Source organism: Rhinopithecus bieti, unplaced genomic scaffold (genome assembly GCF_001698545.2).
Source record: "Rhinopithecus bieti isolate Rb0 unplaced genomic scaffold, ASM169854v2 scaffold_13259, whole genome shotgun sequence".
NCBI classification, from domain to species: Eukaryota; Metazoa; Chordata; class Mammalia; order Primates; family Cercopithecidae; genus Rhinopithecus; species Rhinopithecus bieti.
The window spans coordinates 2,981,809-3,002,259 of record NW_016807544.1 but is presented as its reverse complement, the minus strand read 5'-3'; the positions used below and the strand labels follow the sequence as shown (position 1 = coordinate 3,002,259).

General features: G+C 56.6%; 1 protein-coding gene across 1 annotated transcript in view; it reads right to left on the bottom strand.

Moving 5' to 3' along the window:
- PAPLN (papilin, proteoglycan like sulfated glycoprotein) overlaps nucleotides 1-20,451 on the bottom strand; it is a 39,028-nt gene that overhangs the window by 7,047 nt on the left and 11,530 nt on the right. The window contains 21 exon segments of the mRNA XM_017882798.1: nucleotides 1,314-1,422; nucleotides 1,517-1,644; nucleotides 2,629-2,766; nucleotides 3,391-3,529; nucleotides 3,781-3,905; nucleotides 4,339-4,476; nucleotides 5,295-5,772; nucleotides 6,821-6,959; nucleotides 7,282-7,402; nucleotides 8,553-8,808; nucleotides 9,017-9,097; nucleotides 13,679-13,709; nucleotides 13,712-13,819; nucleotides 13,999-14,181; nucleotides 14,709-14,916; nucleotides 15,892-16,018; nucleotides 16,506-16,629; nucleotides 16,819-16,991; nucleotides 17,089-17,169; nucleotides 17,629-17,752; nucleotides 18,537-18,667. Of these exon segments, the coding sequence (XP_017738287.1) occupies nucleotides 1,314-1,422; nucleotides 1,517-1,644; nucleotides 2,629-2,766; nucleotides 3,391-3,529; nucleotides 3,781-3,905; nucleotides 4,339-4,476; nucleotides 5,295-5,772; nucleotides 6,821-6,959; nucleotides 7,282-7,402; nucleotides 8,553-8,808; nucleotides 9,017-9,097; nucleotides 13,679-13,709; nucleotides 13,712-13,819; nucleotides 13,999-14,181; nucleotides 14,709-14,916; nucleotides 15,892-16,018; nucleotides 16,506-16,629; nucleotides 16,819-16,991; nucleotides 17,089-17,169; nucleotides 17,629-17,752; nucleotides 18,537-18,667 (3,142 nt within the window).

The following is a 20,451-nucleotide window of genomic DNA, read 5'->3' as shown; positions in this document are numbered from 1 at the left end:
CACATCAGAAGACAGTGGTTCCTGGAGCCAAGGGAAGGGAGAATTTCAAGGAGCAGCATACGGCAAGCAGAACAACACTACAGGTCACGTAGACTGCAAGGTGTCCAGTGGAGTTAGGGAGACAGGCAGTGACCTTGGCCAGGACAGTGTCCTGGAGCAGGGGCCAATGTGTGGCCCCACTGCAGGCCCTGGGAAGTGAGTAGGGAGATGAACAGGCAGAGGCAATCAATATGGACAGCTGTAAAGGGGACACTATGTCAGCATAGGGTCTGCAGGGACATAGAGGCTCAATGGAAGGTGGTTGTGAAGAGGGGAGTTCTATGCATGTTTGCTGCTGGAAAGATCCAGGAGAGGCCAACGTGGAGAAGCAGGCCTGACAAGCTGATCAGGGGACGGCTGGACTGAGCATACCAGTGGGGAAACCTCTAGCAGCTCCCACTGCCTTCCCTGGGCTCGAAGCCACACAAGACACAGATGCCCTCTGCAACCCCATCACCTCTCCTGGCCAGTGCATTGCCGGTTCCCATCCTGGTGTCCTCTCTCAGTGTCCACCTTTGGCATTTGCTGCTTCCTTTACCAAGAACATCCTTTGCCATCCTTAGCTATTATGGTGCAGCCAGAGTCATTTCCTGGCCCCCCCTTCCTTGACACTCCTCTGTGCACAGAGGGCACTTACAGCAAAACACATCTGGAGCTCCTGGGATGCTGGGCCATCTGCCTGAGAGTAGCCTGGGGCTCAGGTGACCCCAGGATTCCCAGAACCTAGCCTAGTCCTGACACATTACAGGGAGGGAGGGGGCAAAAAATGTCTACTAAATGAATGGACAAATATAAAACCGATTGATCTGGGGTAAAAGACCACTGAAATCCCCAAAGCTGAATGTAGTCCAATGGTTCATAGCCCCAGGAGAGATTTTGCCACGAGGGGACATTTGGCAGTGGGTCTGGAGACATTCTTTATTGTCATGACTTTGGGGAGGGTGCTCCTGGCATCTAGTGGGTAGATGCCCTGGATGCTGCTAAACATCCTGCAAAGCACAGGACAGCCCTCAGCAACCAAAACTTACCAGCTCCAAACTGTCAGTGGTGTTGAGGTTAGGAAACCCTAGTGTAGCCCAACCAGCAGAGAGTCAGTGGCCCTACAGAGCTTTGCTCTGTAGGGATGAGGGTGCTGCAGCCCTGTCCCCTGGCACCAGGCCTGGAAGCCGGAATGGAAGCAATGGTGACAGTGACATCCCTGGCAGAAAGGCAGACATCCACACCGGAGGTTGTGAAGGTCTGGGGGTGGTGACGGCTTGGAATAGAGCCTTTACCTGGACCACCGAATGTTCACACTTTCTCCTGCTACCACACACAACAGCCTGGCGGTGTCACCTTCTGCCACTGTCACAGTAGGGGACAGTCCTGAGATTGTCAGCTCCCCTGGGGACAAGGACAAGTCATTGTCAGCCACTATGAAGATCCTGACCTACCCATGCCACCTGACCTCAAAGGCCACTCAGGACTGCCACTTTACCCAGAACTCTGAGCTGGACCCATCGCTGGTCTCGGTCCCGCCCGTTGAAAGCAACACAGGTGTAGAAGCCGCCATCTTCCACAGCCACTCGGCTGATGACCAGGGAGCCATCAGGCTGCAGCTGGTGTCTGGGGACCAAGTACAGCCAGTTGGCTCCAGCCCAAGGAGCCTCCCCTCTCCTCCAGCTCTGTCCCTCGAGCATGGGGTCAGGGAGGGAACACAAGGTCTTCCAGGTCCCTGGTGAGAGGCTAAGCATCCCCTAGTGTTCGGTGGGGTCTGATGGAAGGACCATTTGGCCTCAGACTTTACACCTGTAGCTGCTGGCGCTTTCAGTGGTGCGATCTCAGTTCACTGCAACCTCTGCCACCCGAGTTCAAGCAATTCTGCCTCAGCCTCCCAAGTAGCTGGGATTACAGGCATGTGCCACCACGCCTGGATATTTTTGTATTTTTAGTAGAGATGGGGTTTCAGCATCTTGGCCAGGCTGGTCTTGAACTCCTGACCTCATGATCCACCACCCATCTCGGCCTCCCAAAGTGCTGGGATTACAGGTGTGAGCCACTGCGCCCGGCCGAAAATGTCTGGCTTTTAAGCTTCGCAATATAAACCATTTCAAGTTTTCTGAAACAAAAGTTCGATTTGGGTTTCTAGTTTTTGCTATACTCATTTAGTGGGCTCAAATGCTGCTTATAAGCTGTGTGATGTTAAGCTTCTGTGTGTAAAATGGCGGGAAAACAGCAGCTGATCAATAGGCCTTTTTTGCAGGTCACTTGATAGAGAACAAGCCTCACACTCAGTGCCCGCTCAGTAAAGGGTAGCGATTATGATTACAGCTGGGAATGTGTTCTGACTCCATTTCCTCCTTCTGCCATCACCTCTGTTAACTGGCCTCTTATTTCTGTCCACTAACCACATTCTGGAAAGGCCCAGAGACTCAAATGTTAGCCAACCCAAGGAGCCCTTTGCCCAGCTGCTCCATCTCTCGAAAGGCCCTGGAGTCCGGCTGAGAACTGGCCATGATGATGCCCAGCAGCTCCCTTCCCCGGTGGCCTCCACAGGATAAGGTGGGGCTGGAGGCAGAATAGGAGGAAGGGGAGAGGAGTCAAATAAACCTGGGAGAAGAGACAGGCTGCCCATCTCTCTGCCACTCAATGGCTGGGGGCGGGAAGCCTTCAGCACGGCAGGTCATCCGGATCCGCTGACCTGGACTGGCATCCAGCACCCGGGGCTGGTTCTGGTCCAAACGCAGCCTGCCAAACAAGCAGCCCACAGCATGAGGCGCCCTTGCCGCTGCCCCCGCCCACTCCCATGGGGACCTCTGCACAAGCCTGGTGGCCCCCTCTCCCTCTCCAGCCAGATTCAGCTTCCTAAAATCCCCTGCCTCGTTCTGGTTAGGAAACTCAGTAACTACCTGGGGTGAAGTCTAAAGCTGCCTCCCCACCACCACCACCCCCTCTGCCCATCCACCATGGCTGGCCAGACTCAGCCACCAGCCAGGATCCCCATCTGTCACCCCCCATCCCGCACACTTGCCACTAGGTCTCTGAGTTGGGCACCCCCTCCGGTCCTCCACATCCCCCCTGTAAACTGAACCACTCCTCAAGGCCAGCTCAAGACGCTCCCCAAAGAAGCCGGCTCAGGCCCTCTAGCTCTGTGTGCCCTTCCCTTCCTCAGTTCCTGAGTCCTGAGCCTGTGGAACTGTTCCCAGAAGCTTCCTCCTCAAGAGGCCCAGCTCTGGGAACCCTGTTTTTCTAGGCCTGGCCTCCCAGAGCCCTGAGCAGGGGCCAGCAAGGCCTGGTCACAGCAGACCTCCCCCTCCTCACCCACTGAGACCCCGGCCCTGGCCCTGGCATGGGGAGGGCAAGAGTTCTTACCTGTTGGCAGGCTGTGTGTGTGAAGAGGGGATGGCCCCCAGGGCCCCAGCAGCCCCCGCTTGGCCAAAGTCCTGACCTGGGTCCCTGGGCTGAGGGATGCGGCTCAGCTCAGCCTCAGACAGCACGGCCATGTCATTCCCTGTCATGAGGCCAGGAGAAACAAGGTGTGAGCTGTGGGGAAAAGGGAGTAGAAGGGAGGGTGGGCCATGAGACCAGCAGGGACTTACGGAGAAATGAGGGCTACAGGGTGGTCCCTGCCAGCAGGAGGAATTGACTCAGGGAGACACCCTGGGTCCCTCTAGCGTGAGGCAGCCCTCGTGTAGGCACCCCATCCTGGCCTTCCCACTCGGGCCCCTGAGAATGCACTGGTGGGTGGGTGGGGACAGAGACCTATGATGCGAAGCTGGATCTTCTGGGAGTCGTGGCCTGGCCGGGTGCTGCCACAGCTGTAGGTGCCCTCGTCCTCTGCCTGCAGGGGGTGGATGATCAGGGAGCCGTCGGACTGCAGCCTGTGCCTAAGTGGGGTGGTGTGGGGGGACATGAGCTCTGGGATCCCAAAGTCAACGGAGTCTTCCCTCAGCCTCAGTGATCCTGCCAGAGGAGATCAGAGTCCACAGGGCACCCTCCCACCCCAAGCAAGCCTGGGGAATGCTTCAGGGGAGGCTGTCACACACACACCTGTCAGGGGGTGGAGGGCGCTGTCACACACCTGTCAGAGGGGTAGGGGAGCTGTCACACACACACCTGTCAGAGGGGGTGGAGGGCGCTGTCACACACACCTGTCAGAGGGGGTAGGGGAGCTGTCACACACACACCTGTCAGAAGGGGTAGGGGAGCTGTCACACACACACCTGTCAGAGGGTGTTGGGGGGCTGTCACATACACCTGTCAGGGAAGGTGGGGGGGGCTGTCACACCTGTCAGAGGAGGTGGGGGGACTGTCACCCACCTGTCAGAGGAGATGGACTGGCCATCTTTCTGCCAGGCAGCCTGGGATTCCGGGGCAGTGTCGTCTGAACAGGAGAGCCGCACCAACTGCCCCAGGGCTGCCTGCACCAAGGAGGGCTCCACACCTGCCAAGCTGATCCTGGAGAGGTAGGAAGTAAGATCTGCTGACTGGCGTGAGCGCCAGGACCAGAACCGCCCTAAGCAGTGTGTTCCACGCAGACAGCTTGGGGCCCATCCTGTCACAGGCACTTTCGGGGTTAGAGGGTCCCTATGGGAGGCAGAGCCCCAGAAGTCCATGGATTCAGGAATCCACCCTCCCCAACCTGCCCCCAGTACCCCCATGGATCGTTGCCTCAACCTGTTCTTGTAGCGGCAACAAGGTAGGTGCAAAGCCCAGGGGCTGGGGAGAGGTTGGGAGGGACAGCACACACTGGGTTCATGTGGGGGCTAAACCACACGCTCGACCCATGTGGAACACAACGTTTTTAATTTTGTTTTTAACCTTCCCAAATCCCTCATTAATATGACCCAGTCCCAAGAGTCATCTTGACCAGAACCCACACCTGTGATGTATACAGGGCAGGAGGTAATGCCACCATTTTACAGGTCAAGAAACTGAGGCTTGGAGAAGTTGGGTGACTTGCCAAAAGTCATGAAGCCAATAACCTTTTCCGGCCAGACAGGCCCCAGGGTATATTAGTGAGCTCTGATGGAGAACCCCGGAGCCCCCATCTGTACAGATATCTATTAGACATCAGAGTAGCCTCAAGTCTCTGAAGCCCCAGCTTCTCCATCTGTAGAATGATGGCAACAAGGCCCACCAGGCAGGGCTCTCAGGAGAAACAGAAGTTAGAGATGGGGAGGGAGGGCCGGCTGACTTCAGGTTTTAGCTCCAGCTGGCGCACTCCTGGCCTGGGTGTCCTAACCCCCCGTCTACCTGGGGAAGGTAGGCCTTACCTGTAGGAGGAGCTGTGGAAGGGTGGCGCTGGTGATCCGGCATCTCCACCCAGTCCAGGGGCCCTGGGCCCAAGCTCCTGCCTCCATGGCCATTCTCCAAAGGCCTGGGTGTGGGGGGCCTCCCCTTGCCCAGGCTGTTGGTCTTGCCGCCAGAGACCACCAGAAGGCCAGGGCTTTCTCTGCACCACAGCCCCTGTCCTGTGCTGGTTGGGTTCCTGCTTGCCTGCAGGACTGCTGCTGCCACCAACCATGTGGGTGCTCCTTCCAGAAGCCCCAGGCTGGGGACGACGGGGCCCGTGGAGAGATCCCTGGCAGCTGCTCATGCACTGTTGCTCCGAGGCAAAGTTATTGGCATTGCCATGGCAGCCGCCATACCAGAAGCGGTTACATTGGCCCACAGAAGCAACGAAGTACCAGCGGGCAGCCCAGTCTGCGCACGAGCCATGGGCACTGGGCAGCAGGCACCGCACAGGGTAGGCTGCGGGGCACAGGTGTGATGTATGTCACCGAGGTGCCCAGTACTAAGGCTGCACCCTCCATCGCCTCAGCCTCCGACTCAGGAAGCAGGCCTTTCCCCATTTACAAAGCACGTCTACACCCCTGGCTGGGGGCCTGACCTGGCCCTGGGATGCAGGACACTTCCACCAGTCTGTCCACGGTGCAGACCTGCCCCGGGCTGGTGCCACAGCAGCCTTCACCCACCGAGCTAGAGCCTCGGGGAGGTCAGGCCCAGGGCCCCCTGGGCCAGCTCCCTTGGACCCTTGGCCTTTCCTGCCACCAGACCACCTGGAGTCACATGCAAAGTGAGCCCAGAAGGTGAACCTGCCTGCTTAGCTTGTGATAGGGACACAGGCCTGAGCCACCCAGGGCGTGCAAAGATGCCCAGGAAGGGCCTGCCCTTGTCCCCAGGATGCGGCACTGACTGGCCACTGAGCCCACCTCCAGCACCCAGCCTGCCATTCCAGCAGCCCTCGCCAGCATGGCCTGACCCACCTCTCCACATTTAGACATGACCATGGGTGCCTCCTGCGAGCCCTGACCACAGCCCTAGCCTGGCCTTTGAGGTCCTCGCAATGGTTCCCAGCAGCTCTACTCATTCATCCAGGGCTGCAACCTCAAAGACCTCCCTGCCCCCACCCTCCCTCTAGCACTCAGCTCCTGCTACTCCACACACATTCCAGGCAGGGTCAGGGCACTCCTGCCCATCCCGGCACTAACTGCCCTGCACCAGCTCTGCCTCGAAGGGGCTGACTCCCAAGCATGAGACTGGCATCCCAGCCCCTTGGGATTCCCACTTCCCACCCTCCCCAGTTCCCAGAAGCAGCCAGAAGGCCACAGGCTCAAACTGCTAGATGCAAGAACACTCTGGCACTGCTCTCTGGTCTGGCACCTAGCAGGTGCTCAATCAACATTTGTGGAAGGAATGAATAACTGAGCCAGTAGGAAGGTCTTGGTTCTGGGTGGGGGCTGGAGGCATGGTGGGAGCAGAGTCTACCCATCGAGGAGGAGAGGGGGCGTCCACTCACCATGGCTGGGCTGGCCCACACAGCCTTCCCCAAGAGGACCGGCTGCAGTGGCCACGTTGTCGTAGCAACAGCCAAACTGGGAGCCCCGGCACTCACTGGGCTCATTCTGCTGGGCCTGGGGCTGGTGGGTGTTGTGGACCTGGGGAGGAAACCCATGACTGGGAAGTGGGCAATGGATCTGGCCATTGTTGGGGACTCTGGGCTGCCATAGGGAGGATGGCAGGAAGGAGAGGCCAGAACCCCAGCCCAGGGGAGACCAGAGGCCAGGAGAATGTTGGATGAAACCCTGATCCGCCCCAGGCCCATCTTTGAAGCCTGGTGCCCTCCAGAGGATGACCCAGGCCAGCAGGTTTGCAGGGACCTCCTTTCTCCGAGGCCAAAGCGGCAAAGATCCTGGGTCACAGTGACACGGAGCAGGCTCAAGGGCTGGCCTCCTCCCCTCCCACAGGCCAGACACTTACTGTAGAAGCCACTGCCCTTGACCTGGGCCTGCTCCTGGTGCTGTCACTGCCGTACAACTTTGTGCAGCCAGCGTGATGGGGCCCCTCAGCGACAGATACCCTGTCAGGGCAGCACCCGTACCTAGGCAGACATCACACAGCCCCTCACTGCCCAGCCTGTACCCATCCTCCCTGCATCCCAGGACCCAGGCTCTGAAGCTCCCCATGGTGGGGGCTGACAGGGTGGGAGAGGATGTGTCCCCATGTGCAGGGCAGGCCATTTTGTGTGCCGCAATCTCTGCCTACATCCACCGGATCTTAGCAGCTACCAGGGAGGGCAGTCGTAACACAATAAGCGGTGGCTGTGCCCCTCATCACTGGCAGAGCGTCAATTGCACAGCCCACAAAACCAAGAAGGGGGATGTTCATCCCAGTCCGACCAAATGTCAGTTCACAGCAGGGGTTACAAAACAGAAGCAGATGGGAGACGGGGCAGAAGAGGGGGTTCAAAGGAACCCAGCATTGACTCCACACCCACCCACCAGGTGCCAGGAGGCAAGGTGAAAGGAGGGAGGGTGCCCAGCGCCCGCTCTGTGCCAGGCACACTGTGATGCACTTCACCCTCACGGGGGCTCCATCATGACTGTCATCATTCCCAGTTCTCAGAAGAGGAACCAAGATCACAGAGGTTAAGTCACGTGGCCCAAGTCACCCAACACACAGCCGGCATGTGTCTGAGCTGGGAACTGCCCCCAGGCCAATGGCCACAAAGTCTGGGTTCAGAAGCACCCAGTCTCCTAGATAGCACACTGGGGATGCGTTCAGGGCAGGCCATGGAAGGAGGAGGGGCAGAGGGAGGACACCTGCAGGAGTGGGATGACTCAGACCCAATCCACAAGGCAGGCGTGGCGGGGGCTGTTATGAAGACTGTGAGGAGTTGGTCGGCCCTCGTCCAGCCTTTACCACGGGTTCCCCGAGCCTGGTTAGATCTGAGAGCTAGAATCGCACCTGGAGCCTTCTCGGAGTTCTCAGGCTGTGTTTCCACAGGCTGACATTCTGCAGCAAGGTGGGGGTTTGTGTCCCCACTCGGCACATCAGGAAGCTCAGCCACAGGAAGCCAAGTCCCCAAGATCCCATGCTCAGGGCAGCCCAGGGAGGAAAGCGTGGGCATCCTGTTCCTGAGCTGTGCACACCCACCCCAGCCCTCTTCTGACCAGAGATGTTGGCTCACCCATGGGGCCTCACCTTCCCTCTTTGATGGGGCAGGAGGAAGACCTGTCTCCAGCACCCACCTGCTCTGCTGACAGGGGACCCCAGGGCAGCCTTGCCACTGTGGCCCGAGAGACGTTGTGTGGCCATCGGGGCAGCACCCATGAGGACTGTGTCTGCAGTCATGGGGCCCTGAGCCCGACTGTAGGGGTTGCTGGTGTAGGGGCTGCTGCAGAGAGGGGGCAGGGCCCAGGGCTGACAGGTGGGTGCCTCGTTCTCCGCTGTGGTCACCCCCGGCTGAGGGGTGTTCCTGGGTTGCCCACCACTGGCCTCTGGAGTCTACAAAGAAGAAGCAAAAGACACACAGTGCCTCCACCTGGCTCCTTCCCTCCACCCCTGACCACGCTGGACCCCCCTTCCTCCGTCCCCTGGACCATTCTCCCCTCCACCATGGCTGCACCCAACTGTGGCCTCCACACCCCCACAGACCATCCACTCAGACACAAATACTACAGGGCTGTGAGTGGGGATGGGACCAAGCTCTCACCTGAAGCAGAGGACTCCTGAGGGCCCAACAGCATTCGGGGGTTGCTGGCAGGGGTGTGCACATCCTGCATGCTGGGGACCTCTGCAGGGAGCCAGGAGGTCCATGCGGGATGGAAAGGGAGGAAGAGAGGATGGGCCTGAGCTGTGGCCAACCCTACCCAGCACTGGCTTCTACCCCACTGCCCAGGCAGGGCCCAGGAACCTGAGACAGCCCAAGGGAAAAGGAGCACCACCCGGGATTTCAAAAAACGCCCAGCCACTCTTCAAAAGTCTCCAGTCACACAGAAAATGCTTATCTTTTTTGAGACAGGGTCTCTGTCACCCAGGCCGAGATGCAGTAGTGTGATCATGGCTCACTAAAGGCTCAACCTCCTGGGTTCAAGTGATCCTCCCACCTCAGCCCCTGAGTAGCTGGGACTACTATTTTTTTTTTTTTTTGTAGTGATAGGGTCTTCCTATATTGCCCAGGCTTGTCTCAAACTCCTGGGCTCAAGTGATCCTCCTAACTCAGCCTCCCAAAATGCTGGGATTATAGGTGTGAGCCACTGCACCTGGCCAAAAATGCTAATCTTACATGTTCAGCAAAAAGTACCAGATATAAAATGTGCATGTGTTATGATCCCAGCCACATGAAACAAAAAATGGAACATACTTTAAAAGAAAAATTGGATTGATGAAAGGCAAACAATCCAATTTTAAAAAGTGGGTAAAGAACTTACGCATTTCTCCAAAGATGATATGCAAATGGCCAACAAACACGTAAAAAGATGCTCAACATGATTAGTCATCAGGGAAATGCAAATCAAAACCACAGTGAGGTCCTGCTTCCCACCCACTAGGATGTCTAACATCAGAGTTGAAATAACACACTAAGCCGGGCGTGGTGGCTCAAGCCTGTAATCCCAGCACTTTGGAAGGCTGAGGCGGGCAGATCACAAGGTCAGGAGATTGAGACCCCGGTGAAACCCAGTCTCTACTAAAAATACAAAAAAATTAGCCAGGCGTGGTGGTGGGTGCCTGTAGTCCCAGCTACTCGGGAGGCTGAGGCAGGAGAATGGGGTGAACCCGGGAGGCGGAGCTTGCAGTGAGCTGAGATAGCGCCACTGCACTCCAGCCTGGGTGACAGAGCAAGACTCCGTCTCAAAAAAAAAAAGAAATAACACACTAAATGCCACCAACCTGTACACTTTAAGAGGGTTAACTGAATGTTATGTAAATTTCACCTCCATAAAAAAATTCCATATTTTAAAAAATCGGATGAATAGACAAAGGGATAGAAAGAGACTAGATAATGAGCCAAGCATGGGTTCACGCCTGTAATCCCAGTGCTTTGGAAGGCCGAGGTGGGCAGATCACTTGAGGTCAGGAGTTCGAGACCAGCCTGGCCAACATGGTGAAACCTTGTCTCTACTGAAAATACAAAAATTAGCTGGGTTCAGTAGCATGTGCCTGTAATCCCAGCTACTTAGGAGGCTGAGGGAGGAGAATCACTTGAGCCTGGGAGGCGGATGTTGCAGTGAGCCGAGATCACACCACTACGCTCCAGCCTAGGCAACAGAGTGAGACTAGGTCTCAAAAAAAAAAAAAAAAAGACAACGACGACAAAAAAGACTAGATAATGAAAACACAAGGCTGGGCGCGGTGGCTCACACCTGTAATCTCAGCACTTTGGGAGGCCAAGGCAGGTGGATCGTGAGGTCAGGAGATGGAGACCATCCTGGCTAACACGGTGAAACCCCGTCTCTACTAAAAAAATACAAAAAACTAGCCGGGCGAGGTGGCGGGCGCCTGTAGTCCCAGCTACTCGGGAGGCTGAGGCAGGAGAATGGGGTGAATCCAGGAGGCGGGGTTTGCAGTGAGCCAAGATCGCGCCACTGCACTCCAGCCTGGGTGACAGAGCGAGACTCTGTCTCAAAAAAAAAAAAAGAAAGAAAACACAAATATAGCAAAATATTAGTTGTGGAATTGACACAGTGTGTGCGTGGCTGCTGACTATGCATTCTGTCAACTCTTTGGCATGTTTAAAGTTTTTATCATGTTGTCCAACTTGTACATTTACAAAAAATCATTGTGCCATTAGAATGGGTGGGTTTTATGGTATATGGATTTATTTAAACAACACCCCTAAAATTTTCAAAAGATTTTCATGACAAAATACTGTCGGAAAATGCAAATGGATAAGTAGATAAAATTAGGACAATACGAATTTTTTTTAATGCTACATAAGAGAAAACCTGTAGGACCTCCCCCAAAATCATGCTCATCGTGAAAGCTGCTCTGAGTGCTTGCGAGGCAGGGTGCCCTTCCCTTCTATTTGTGTGCTTCAAATTTCCCAAAATAAGCAGATTACTATATAATGGAAGAAAGGTATAAAGAATAAAATAAGTGGGCCAGGCACAGGGGCTCACACCTGTAATCCCGGCACTTTGAGAGGCTAGGGTGAGAGGATCGCCTGAGCCCAGGAGATCAAGACCGGCCTGGACAACATAAGAGCCCATCTCAACAGAAAATCAAAAAATTAGCTGGGCGTGGTGGCCTGCACTTGTGGTCTCAGCTTCATGGGAGGCTGGTGTGGGAGGATCCCTTGAGCCCAGAAGGTGGACGCTGCAGTGAGCTATAATTATACCATTGCGCTGCAGCCTGGGCAAGAGACCCTGTCTCAAAATAATAATAAAGTAAGTGAATATTCCATTCCCACATGGACTACATCTTGCCAAAATCCCTAGAAATATTTATCTATCTATCTATCTATCTATCTATCTTTTTATTTCTGAGAGAGAATCTCGCTCTGTCTCCCAGGCTGGAGTACAGGGGCACGGCCCCTGCTCACTGCAACTTCCACCTCCCAGGTTCAAGTGATTCTTGAGCCTCAGCCTCCTGAGTAGCTGGGACTACAGGTGCCCGCCACTACGCCTGGCTAATTTTTGTATTTTTAGTAGAGATGGGGTTTCGCCATGTTGATCAGGTTGGTCCTGAACTCCTGGGCTCAAGTGATCCACCTGCCTCAGCCTCCCAAAGTGCTGGGATTACAGGCATGAGCAGTTGCACCTAGCCCCCAGGAATATTTAAAACAATGATAATTTGGGGTTGGAAGACTCCAGTAGATATGTGGTGAAATCTTTTTTTTTTTTTTTTTTTTTTTTTTTTGAGATGGAGTCTCACTCTTGTTACCCAGGCTGGAGTGCAATTGTGTGATCTCAGCTCACTGCAACCTCCGCCTCCCAAGTTCAAGCAATTCTCCTGCCTCAGCTTCCTGAGTAGCTGGAATTACAGGCGCCCGCCACCACACCCAGCTAATTTTTTGTATTTTTAGTAGAGACGACGCTTCACAATGTTGGCGAGGCGGGTCTGGAACTCCTGGTTTCAAGCAATCCTCCCACCTCAGCCTCCCAGAGTGCTGGGATTACAGGCTGGTATTAAACTTCCCTGGCCCTTTTTCTTCCTTTCTATGTGAGTCCTGCTAGTCGCTGGGACAGGCTTAAGATCACCTCTTTTAGAAGCCAGCAAGGCCCTGGGGAACAGACTGGCTCCATGGAGATCTGAACCCCTGGGAGTCCAAGGCTCTCCTGCTGGTGAGCCCCAAGGACCACGCCCTGGCTGAGGCACCAGGGGCCCTCAGGATGGTCAGTGAGGCCGAGCTCCCCCGTAAGGCCTCACCACCACTCCTTCCCACCCTCTGCTTAGCTAGCAAGCACCCCATGTGGTCAGGCATTGTGCCGCATGACCCACCACGGTCTGGAAAGTCCCTCTTTTTAACCACTGTACAGATGGGCAAACTGAGAATCAGAGAGGTGGGGCACTTGCCCAAGGCCACATAACTGGTCAGCAATGGAGTGGATCGAAACTCAAGCCTGCTGTTGACACTGAGGCCACTGGTTCTTAGCCACACCTGTCACATGTCTCATAGAAATTCTGCCTTCCTTCACCTCAAGGTCCCTACAGCTCAGAGAGTCCCCATCACAAGTGAGTCAAGGCCAAACATGCCTCCCTGCAGTATTGGGAGGCCACCCCTCCACCCCCATCCCAGCTCAGCCACCACCCACATCCTTCCTCAATGTGGCATCCTCACGCCAAGCAAACGCCGGCCTCAGTGCCCTTTCTCCAGCAGGCCCTCATGCCTGTGAGGCTCCTTTCACAGTGGGACGGGGATGAAGGGAAGAAGACAGAGGCAGAAGTGCCATGTGGAGACACTCCTTCCTGGACTGCTTCCCTCCCTCAGCACACAGTCACTCAGTCATTCAACAAACAGTCACTGAGTACCTAACTGTGTCAGGTAAGTTCTATGAGGGTATAGCGAGGAATATGGAAGCTGGGGACCCAGTCCTTAAGAAGCTTATAGTGGGTAGGTCTGACAAGCCGTATACAACCACAGCAGCACAAGGAAACGAATCTAAGAGTCCCACAGAAATGACAGCATGCTATGGGGGCCAGAGGGGCAGGGTGCACGCCACTGCTGAGTGGAGGAAAGCAGGGCTGCCTGGTGGGCTGCACACCAGGCGGGCCTTACAGATGGCAAAGGGTTCAGCGGGGGAGATGTGGGAGAAGTGGGGTCCAGAGGGGTGACACAGTGCAGGCAGAGGCCCCGAGGCAGGATATGCTTGCTGGGTTTATAGCCAGTGGGAGAGAGGTCGGGCCAGGCTCCTCCCTGCCCTCCTGTCCTTACCCTGGGGGAGATGACAGGGCTGTGTGTTACAAAGGCTGCCACATCCACAGGCTGAGTGGCTGGCAGGCTCCGCATGGCGGGCGGCCCAATGGCACAGATGACCTGTCGCCTCCGAGTGCCCGAGCTGCAGCTCTTGGAGCACTGAGGCCCACGGGTGGGAGAGAGAGACCCTGAGGGTGAGGCTAGGGTTGGGGACCCACATGGAGAGAGGCAGGGGAAGGTGCCCAGTGGCCCATGTTAGGTCCAAGGACGGCGCTCGTGTGCAGCCACCTGCTGGAGACCAGGGTCAGGCAGCAGGTGTGGGGGTGGAGAGCACTCACTAGACCCCAGGTGCCCACATGCCAGGCCTGGTCACTGAGGAGGGGGCAGTCCTCATGCACACAGGGCTCGGTGAGAGGTGGCCGGTCTTCCAAGGAGCACGCTGCAGTATGGAGCAAAGAACCCCCATCACCCCGGCAAGTCACGCTCCGCCTCCGGACGCCAACGCCACAGCTGACAGAGCACTGCAAGGACAAGGCTGTCAGCAGGAACTCGGCCCTGCCCCGAGGAGCCACGCCAGGTCGGACAGCTAGCAGCCCACCAGCCTGGCATGAAGGCAGATAGCACCCACTACCCATGTCCTTCCCAGGCCCAGAGAGGCTGAGTCACTCCCCTGAGGTCACACAGCCTGAACCATGGCTACTGACAACAGACTGAGGTTGTCACCCATTTGTATTTTCCACCCATTTGCAACTTGAATATATGTAGGTGCTAGAAGCAATGACTGGCAGCCTAGACACTGCCAACCCCTCCCTTGCCCCTAAACAACACACCCAGCCTCTTCCTGCCCAGGCCTTTCTCACCCTGCCCTGTGATCCTGGAGAAAAAGGAAGAGCCCTGGACCACTCATCCAGGTACTTGCTTCTGGTCCCAGCCTTGGCCACAGCTTCACCTCCCAGGACCTCAGTTTCCACAGCAGAGGACAAGACCCCAGCCCTTCTCTGCTGCTGCCCAGGCCCAGCATCAGCCCCATCCGGGCCAGGGGCCTCACCTCTCCCCAGGGCTCTGGGCTCCAGGCTGCACAGCGCTGCAGGTTGCAGGCCTGAATGGCAGGGGGCTTCCCAGGCAGCCCGGAACACTCAGCCTCCTCCACAGCCTCCTGGACGCCGGTCCCGTCAGACGAGATGCAGTACACGGAGCGGGACTGGGAGCCTCCTCCACAGGAGGCCGAGCAGGGTGCCCATGGCCCTGCCTTCCAGCTGGCAGGAGGGGGAATCAGGTAAGGCTGGCCCGGGAGCATGGGCAGAAACCCAGCCCTGAGAGGCACAAGCCCTCACTCACACAGGTGGCCTGAGGATGCCCACCCCTGCCCATCTGAACCTCCAGCCTGAACAAAGGCCACGACCCAGGCGCTCCTTAGCATCCCCACCACCGGGCCCGGCTCTCTGAGCGCTCCCCACAACTCGGAGCCCTGCACCTCCCCCTTGGCTTTTCAGTCCTCAACGCTATCCCCCCTTCTCCTTCCCACCAGGTCCCTGTCTCCCAGTCAGACTCCATTCCTCTCAGTCTGACCTTAGTCAGGGGCAGCTCCTGGAGAGGGTGCACTCACCCACGCGTGGAGCAGCTCTGCCAGGCCCCAGGTGCAAGGACCCGGAGGAGAGAGCAGCCCTGTGGCCCCATGCAATGCCAAGCCCGCCACCATCCCAGGAGGCCCGCTGCCACCAAGGCCAAGCGGTGACGGGGTGGCACCAGCCCTGCGGGGAGCCTATGACCTGCAGGTTACCTGTTCCCACACACTCGCTGGGCCCCAGCAAGGCGCCACGCTCCAGGCCGGTGCAGGTAAGAAGTCCTTTGTGCACGAACAAAGGCATGGCAGATGCCAGCAGGCCCTTTGGCCCGACCCCTGGCCCACCCCTCGGCATCTGCCAAGCCAAACCCTCTGCTGGCTCAGACAGACAGGGACCTCTAGAACTTTCTCCAACCCTCCTGCCACCAAGCCTGGGTGTTCTGAGTACTTCGTGGTCACAAGAGGGCAGAGAGACCAGACCCAGGCTCAGGCCCATTCTCTGCCTCCCCCAGGGATACCTGCCACCTCTCCCACACCCCAGTAACAGTGTGGGGGGCCCTGGACCCCCGCCTCTTTGTTCTACGCCTAAAGCAGCTTGGAGGCCCTGTTCCCTTCCCACCCAAGTTTTTGGGCCCCATCATGGGTAGAGGGGCTGGCAAGGCCTCACCGCTTGGTCTCCGGGCAAGGGTGAAGGTTGCAGGAGCGCCGGTCGGCTGGCCGTGGCTGGCGCTGGCACATGTGGTCGGGGTAGGCCTCATAGTCAACAGTGCAGAACACCAGGCGGGACTGGTGACCTGAGCAGAGGCCCGGCCACGGCAGGGAAACGCCAGTCAACATTCACTAAGCGTGTTCCCCAGGCCAGGCGCCATCCTGCACTCACCCCGCAGATCATCCCCATTCAGCCTTAGATGACCCCCCAAGGCAAGTGCCACCATCATCCCCAACTGGCAGATGAGGAAACTGAGGCTCAGAGAGTTTTCGCTGTGAGTGAGAGAGCCCTACTCTGGCACCTGATCACTGACCCCAGGCCCAGCCTCCGCTCCTGAGGGAGTCTGTCTCCTATGAGACAGAGGGGAAGCCCCCTCTGGTTCTATTCACTTAGGCTGGGGTCCTTCATGGCGGCCCCCAGATCCCTGGGTTTTCCTCAAAGCGACCCCCATAACACAGAGATTTCTCGCCTGTTCATCCATCTCCCCAGGAGGGACTGCGTCTTGCTCACCCATGGCCATGGGAGCTGGCACACAGGGCCCACACCCTCCCCTGGTCCATCCACGCCCACACCTCCACCACACTCCACGCTGCAGTCACTCCATGAGCCGTGGCTCCAGCTGAAGCCAGGACCGGGGTGGCGGAGGGGCAGGTGGTATTCGTAGTGCACACCGGGGTTGGGCTCCTGGCTGATGAGCTGCCATGGGAGAGTCCTTGTTGGGGTTTGCTGCTGGAGGGCACTCCCACATCCTCCACAGCCCCACAGCCCCACAGCCCCCTGCCAGCCTCAGGCCCAGAGCCACTCAACCTCCCATGTACAGAGCTTGGCAGCCTCTTGGGGACCACAAGCCACCCACTCGCCCTCTCTTCCCACACCCCCACTTACCTCAATGACCAGGGGCTCCGAGGTGGGGCCCCGGGCATGGAGCCGCTCAGGGGCCAGGTCCCCCTCAGCACCCCGCTCGTAATGCAGGATGGTGCTGGCTGCTGGCAGGGCCCGGGCCGCCTCGATGGTCCAGTGCCCATTGAGGTAGTATTCCCCGCGAACATTCTTCACGGCTGCACAAAGGAGACCGCCTCAGTCAGCGGCAGGGGGGCATGGCCGCACCTCCCCCTGCAGCCCCAGACCTGCCAGGACCTAACCCCAGGCTCTCACCCAGAAAGTTCCTGCTGGCAGCAGCCTCCTCGATGAGGATGCTGGTGGCACCCGCGGGAACTATGAGGATCTGGTTGTAGCCTGGTGGGGGCAGAGACACAGGTGCTGAGGGTGCTGGGCTATCCCTTCTCCGGCACCACTCAAACAGCAGAAAGGAGCGACCCCCAAGGACTCCAAGTGCCACGCAGCACAGAATGGGGGCAGGGAGGGTACCCAGGAGCCAGACAGGGCCGAGCTGCTGGGAACGGCAACCCTGGCAGAAGAGGCTGCAGTACAAAAGCCAGGGCGGCAGGAAGGCTCAGGGCACCCGGAGCACACTGGGAGTGGGAAGAGATGGGAGGGCATCCAGGCAGTGGCAGGAGGTGGGACTGCACAAGTGGGCAAGGGTCCTAACCAAAGGCCACAGGGCGCCTTTCAGACGTGACCTGATATGGTCAGAGCCTTCGGGTGCCATGAGGGCCACTTGGCCTGGAGCCTAGGCCAGAGCAGGGACAGGCAAGGAAGGGGCAGACAACAGTCCCTTGTTGGAACCACCCCCACCTCGGCTGAGGTCATTAGCATCAAAGGTGCCTGTGACGGGGTAGCAGGTCGTGCCGTCACCCCCACACTGCAGACACTTGTCCTCCTGCTTGGATGAGTCCAGCTCGTGATCACAGCCGACAACCTGTGGGCAGAGACGCGGGAGGCATGGGAGAGGGCATCATGATGTGGCATCATGGCCACATCAGGCCTTGGGCCCCGTCCCACCCTAACCCCAGCACCCGCGCAGCCCAGGCAGAATAGGGTGGTCAGGAGTGATTCAGTCACAAGCCAGGGGACTGGCCTGTGACTGACAATCCATTTATCTGTCTGCTCAGCTCCCATCTCCCCTTCTGGTAATAATGCCCTGTTTTCCTTGAGGGGCCACCTCTCTCCTACAGAATTTGAATGGAGCTCCCCAAATGTGGGTTTGGGGAGGCTGGAGTGGTTCAGGGTAAGTCCCAACCCCTGGTGGCTGAAACTCCTGGGAATGAGGCCCCCTTTCTCTGGGAGGGGCCAGGCTGCCACAGCAGAAGTCCGGAGCAGCTGGCGGCCACCTCCACACCCCCGGGAAGAACAGGCGCAATCCTGCTGCTGGACCCATGAAGAGGAAAGCCGAGTGGCACCTCATTCATGCACCTGCGGCTGTCCCTGTTGTTTGTTTTTCTGAAGTCGGTTTTAGCCAGATTTCTGCCACCCAGAGGGTTTCTCTTATTGTAGGGCTAGCATTCTCCAAGAATGAAGGTGAGGGGCCATAGGGCATCTGTGATGCCTACAAGGTACCCTAGGAGCTGGGCTTGGTGTTCTGGTAACTTGAGAAGACACCAAGCTCATGGCAGCTACCTGGGCCTGTGGGTGATGGACAGGGAAACACCCGCACTGAGCCCCCAGGCAGCCCGGAGGCAGGGAGGGGCTGGGGGACCACTCACCCGGCAGCTGCCATCCACACAGACATCCTTCTTGCCAGGCTCGCAGGGCGTCCCATCGACCACAGCCTCCCTGTGCTTGTAGTAGAAGTTCTCCCCCTTGGGAATGCAGTTCAGTTCACACTTGTTTGGGGCTGGGGTGGGCAGGAAGGCAAGACTGAGATCCTGAGGCTGGATGACGCCCCTCCCCAGGGCCCAAGGCCTACCCTAGCAACAGGAAAGCATGGGTCAGAAAGCCCTGCAGCAGTCCCCACCCAAGGAGAAGGGGCCGTCTCCATGAATCTATCGCACCTCTAAGGATCAAGTCGAAGAAAAGTCCCAGGATAAAGAAAAAGCAAAGCACTTAAAGAAGTCTACCTCAGCATTATCTACCACAACTGAGGTGGTTACAACAGGCTATTTGTTTTGTTTTGTTTTTTTGAGATAGAGTCTCACTCTTATTGCCCAGGCTGGAGTGCAGTGGCACGATCTCGGCTCACTGTAACCTCCGCCTTCCTAGTTCAAGCGATTCTCCTGCCTCATCCCCCCCAGTAGCTGGGACTACAGGCACGTGCCACCACACCCGGCTAAGTTTAGTACTTTTAGTAGAGATGGGGTTTCATCATGTTGGGCAGGCTGATTTTTGAACTCCTGACCTCAGGTGATCTGCCTGCCCCAGCCTCCCAAAGTGCTGGGATTACAGGTGTGAGCCACTGTGCCTGGCCATAACAGGCTACTCTTTAAATAAATTATCAATGGAATATTACACATGCTGACTATGCAGTTGCAAATGATCATTGTGAAGACTATATGGTGTGGGAAGATGCTTAAGACACAGAATGCAAAATGGTGATTAATATGCAATAATTACAAATATGTAAGTGTATATGGAGAGAATAATGTGAAAGAGGCTAAGATGAAATGCTAACAGTGATCTTGTGAAAGGGGCAGGATGAGGGTAACTTTTTCCTGGTTTTAATATTTTTCAGATGGGATCTCACTCTGTCTCCCAGGCTGGAATGCAGAGGCACGATCAAAGCTCACAGTAGCCTCCACCTCCCAGACTCAAGTGGTCCTCCAGCCTCAGTCTCTCGAATAGTTGAGACTATAGGCACATGCCACCATACCCACCTATTTATTTTTATTTTTTTTGTAGAGACAGGGTCTCACTACGGTGCCCAGGCTGGTTTAAAATTCCTGGGCTCAAATGATCCACCTGCCTCAGCCTTCCAAAGAACCAGGATTATAGGCAGGAGCCACTGTACCTGGCCTGGTTTTAATTTTTCTCTTTTGGAGACAAGATCTCACTCTGTCATCCCATCTGGAGTGCAGTGGTGTGATCTTGGCTTACTGCAGCCTCAACTTCCTGGCCTCAAGTGATCCTCCCACCTCAGCTTCTTGAACAGCTGGGACTACACGTGTGTGCCACCATGCCTAACTAATCTTTGTATGCCTGGCTAATCTTCGTATTTTTGGTAGAGATGGGGTTTCACCACATTGCCCAGGCTTGTCTCAAATTCCTGGACTCAAGTGATCCTCCTGCCTCAGCCTCCCAAAGTGCTGGGATTACGGGCATGAGCCACTGCACCCAACCTTAATTTTTATATTTATCTAAATATATACACATTTTAAAGCAACCCAAAAGTACAAACAGGATTATAATCATCTCCACACCGTGGAAGGTGTCCCTCTACTATCTTTTTAGACTTTCCTCTGTGTTCCAATTTTTCTATCATGTGAATATATTCAAATTATTCTTGACATGTGTCCACTTCAAGATCCAGAGGGAATACTGAAAGCTAGAGTCCCACTGGGCCACGCCCACAGCCACGATCCCCACCACACACACACACACACACACACACACACAGGATATGAGACTCCCACTGGGCCACGCCCACAGCCACAATCCCCACCACACACACACACACACACAACA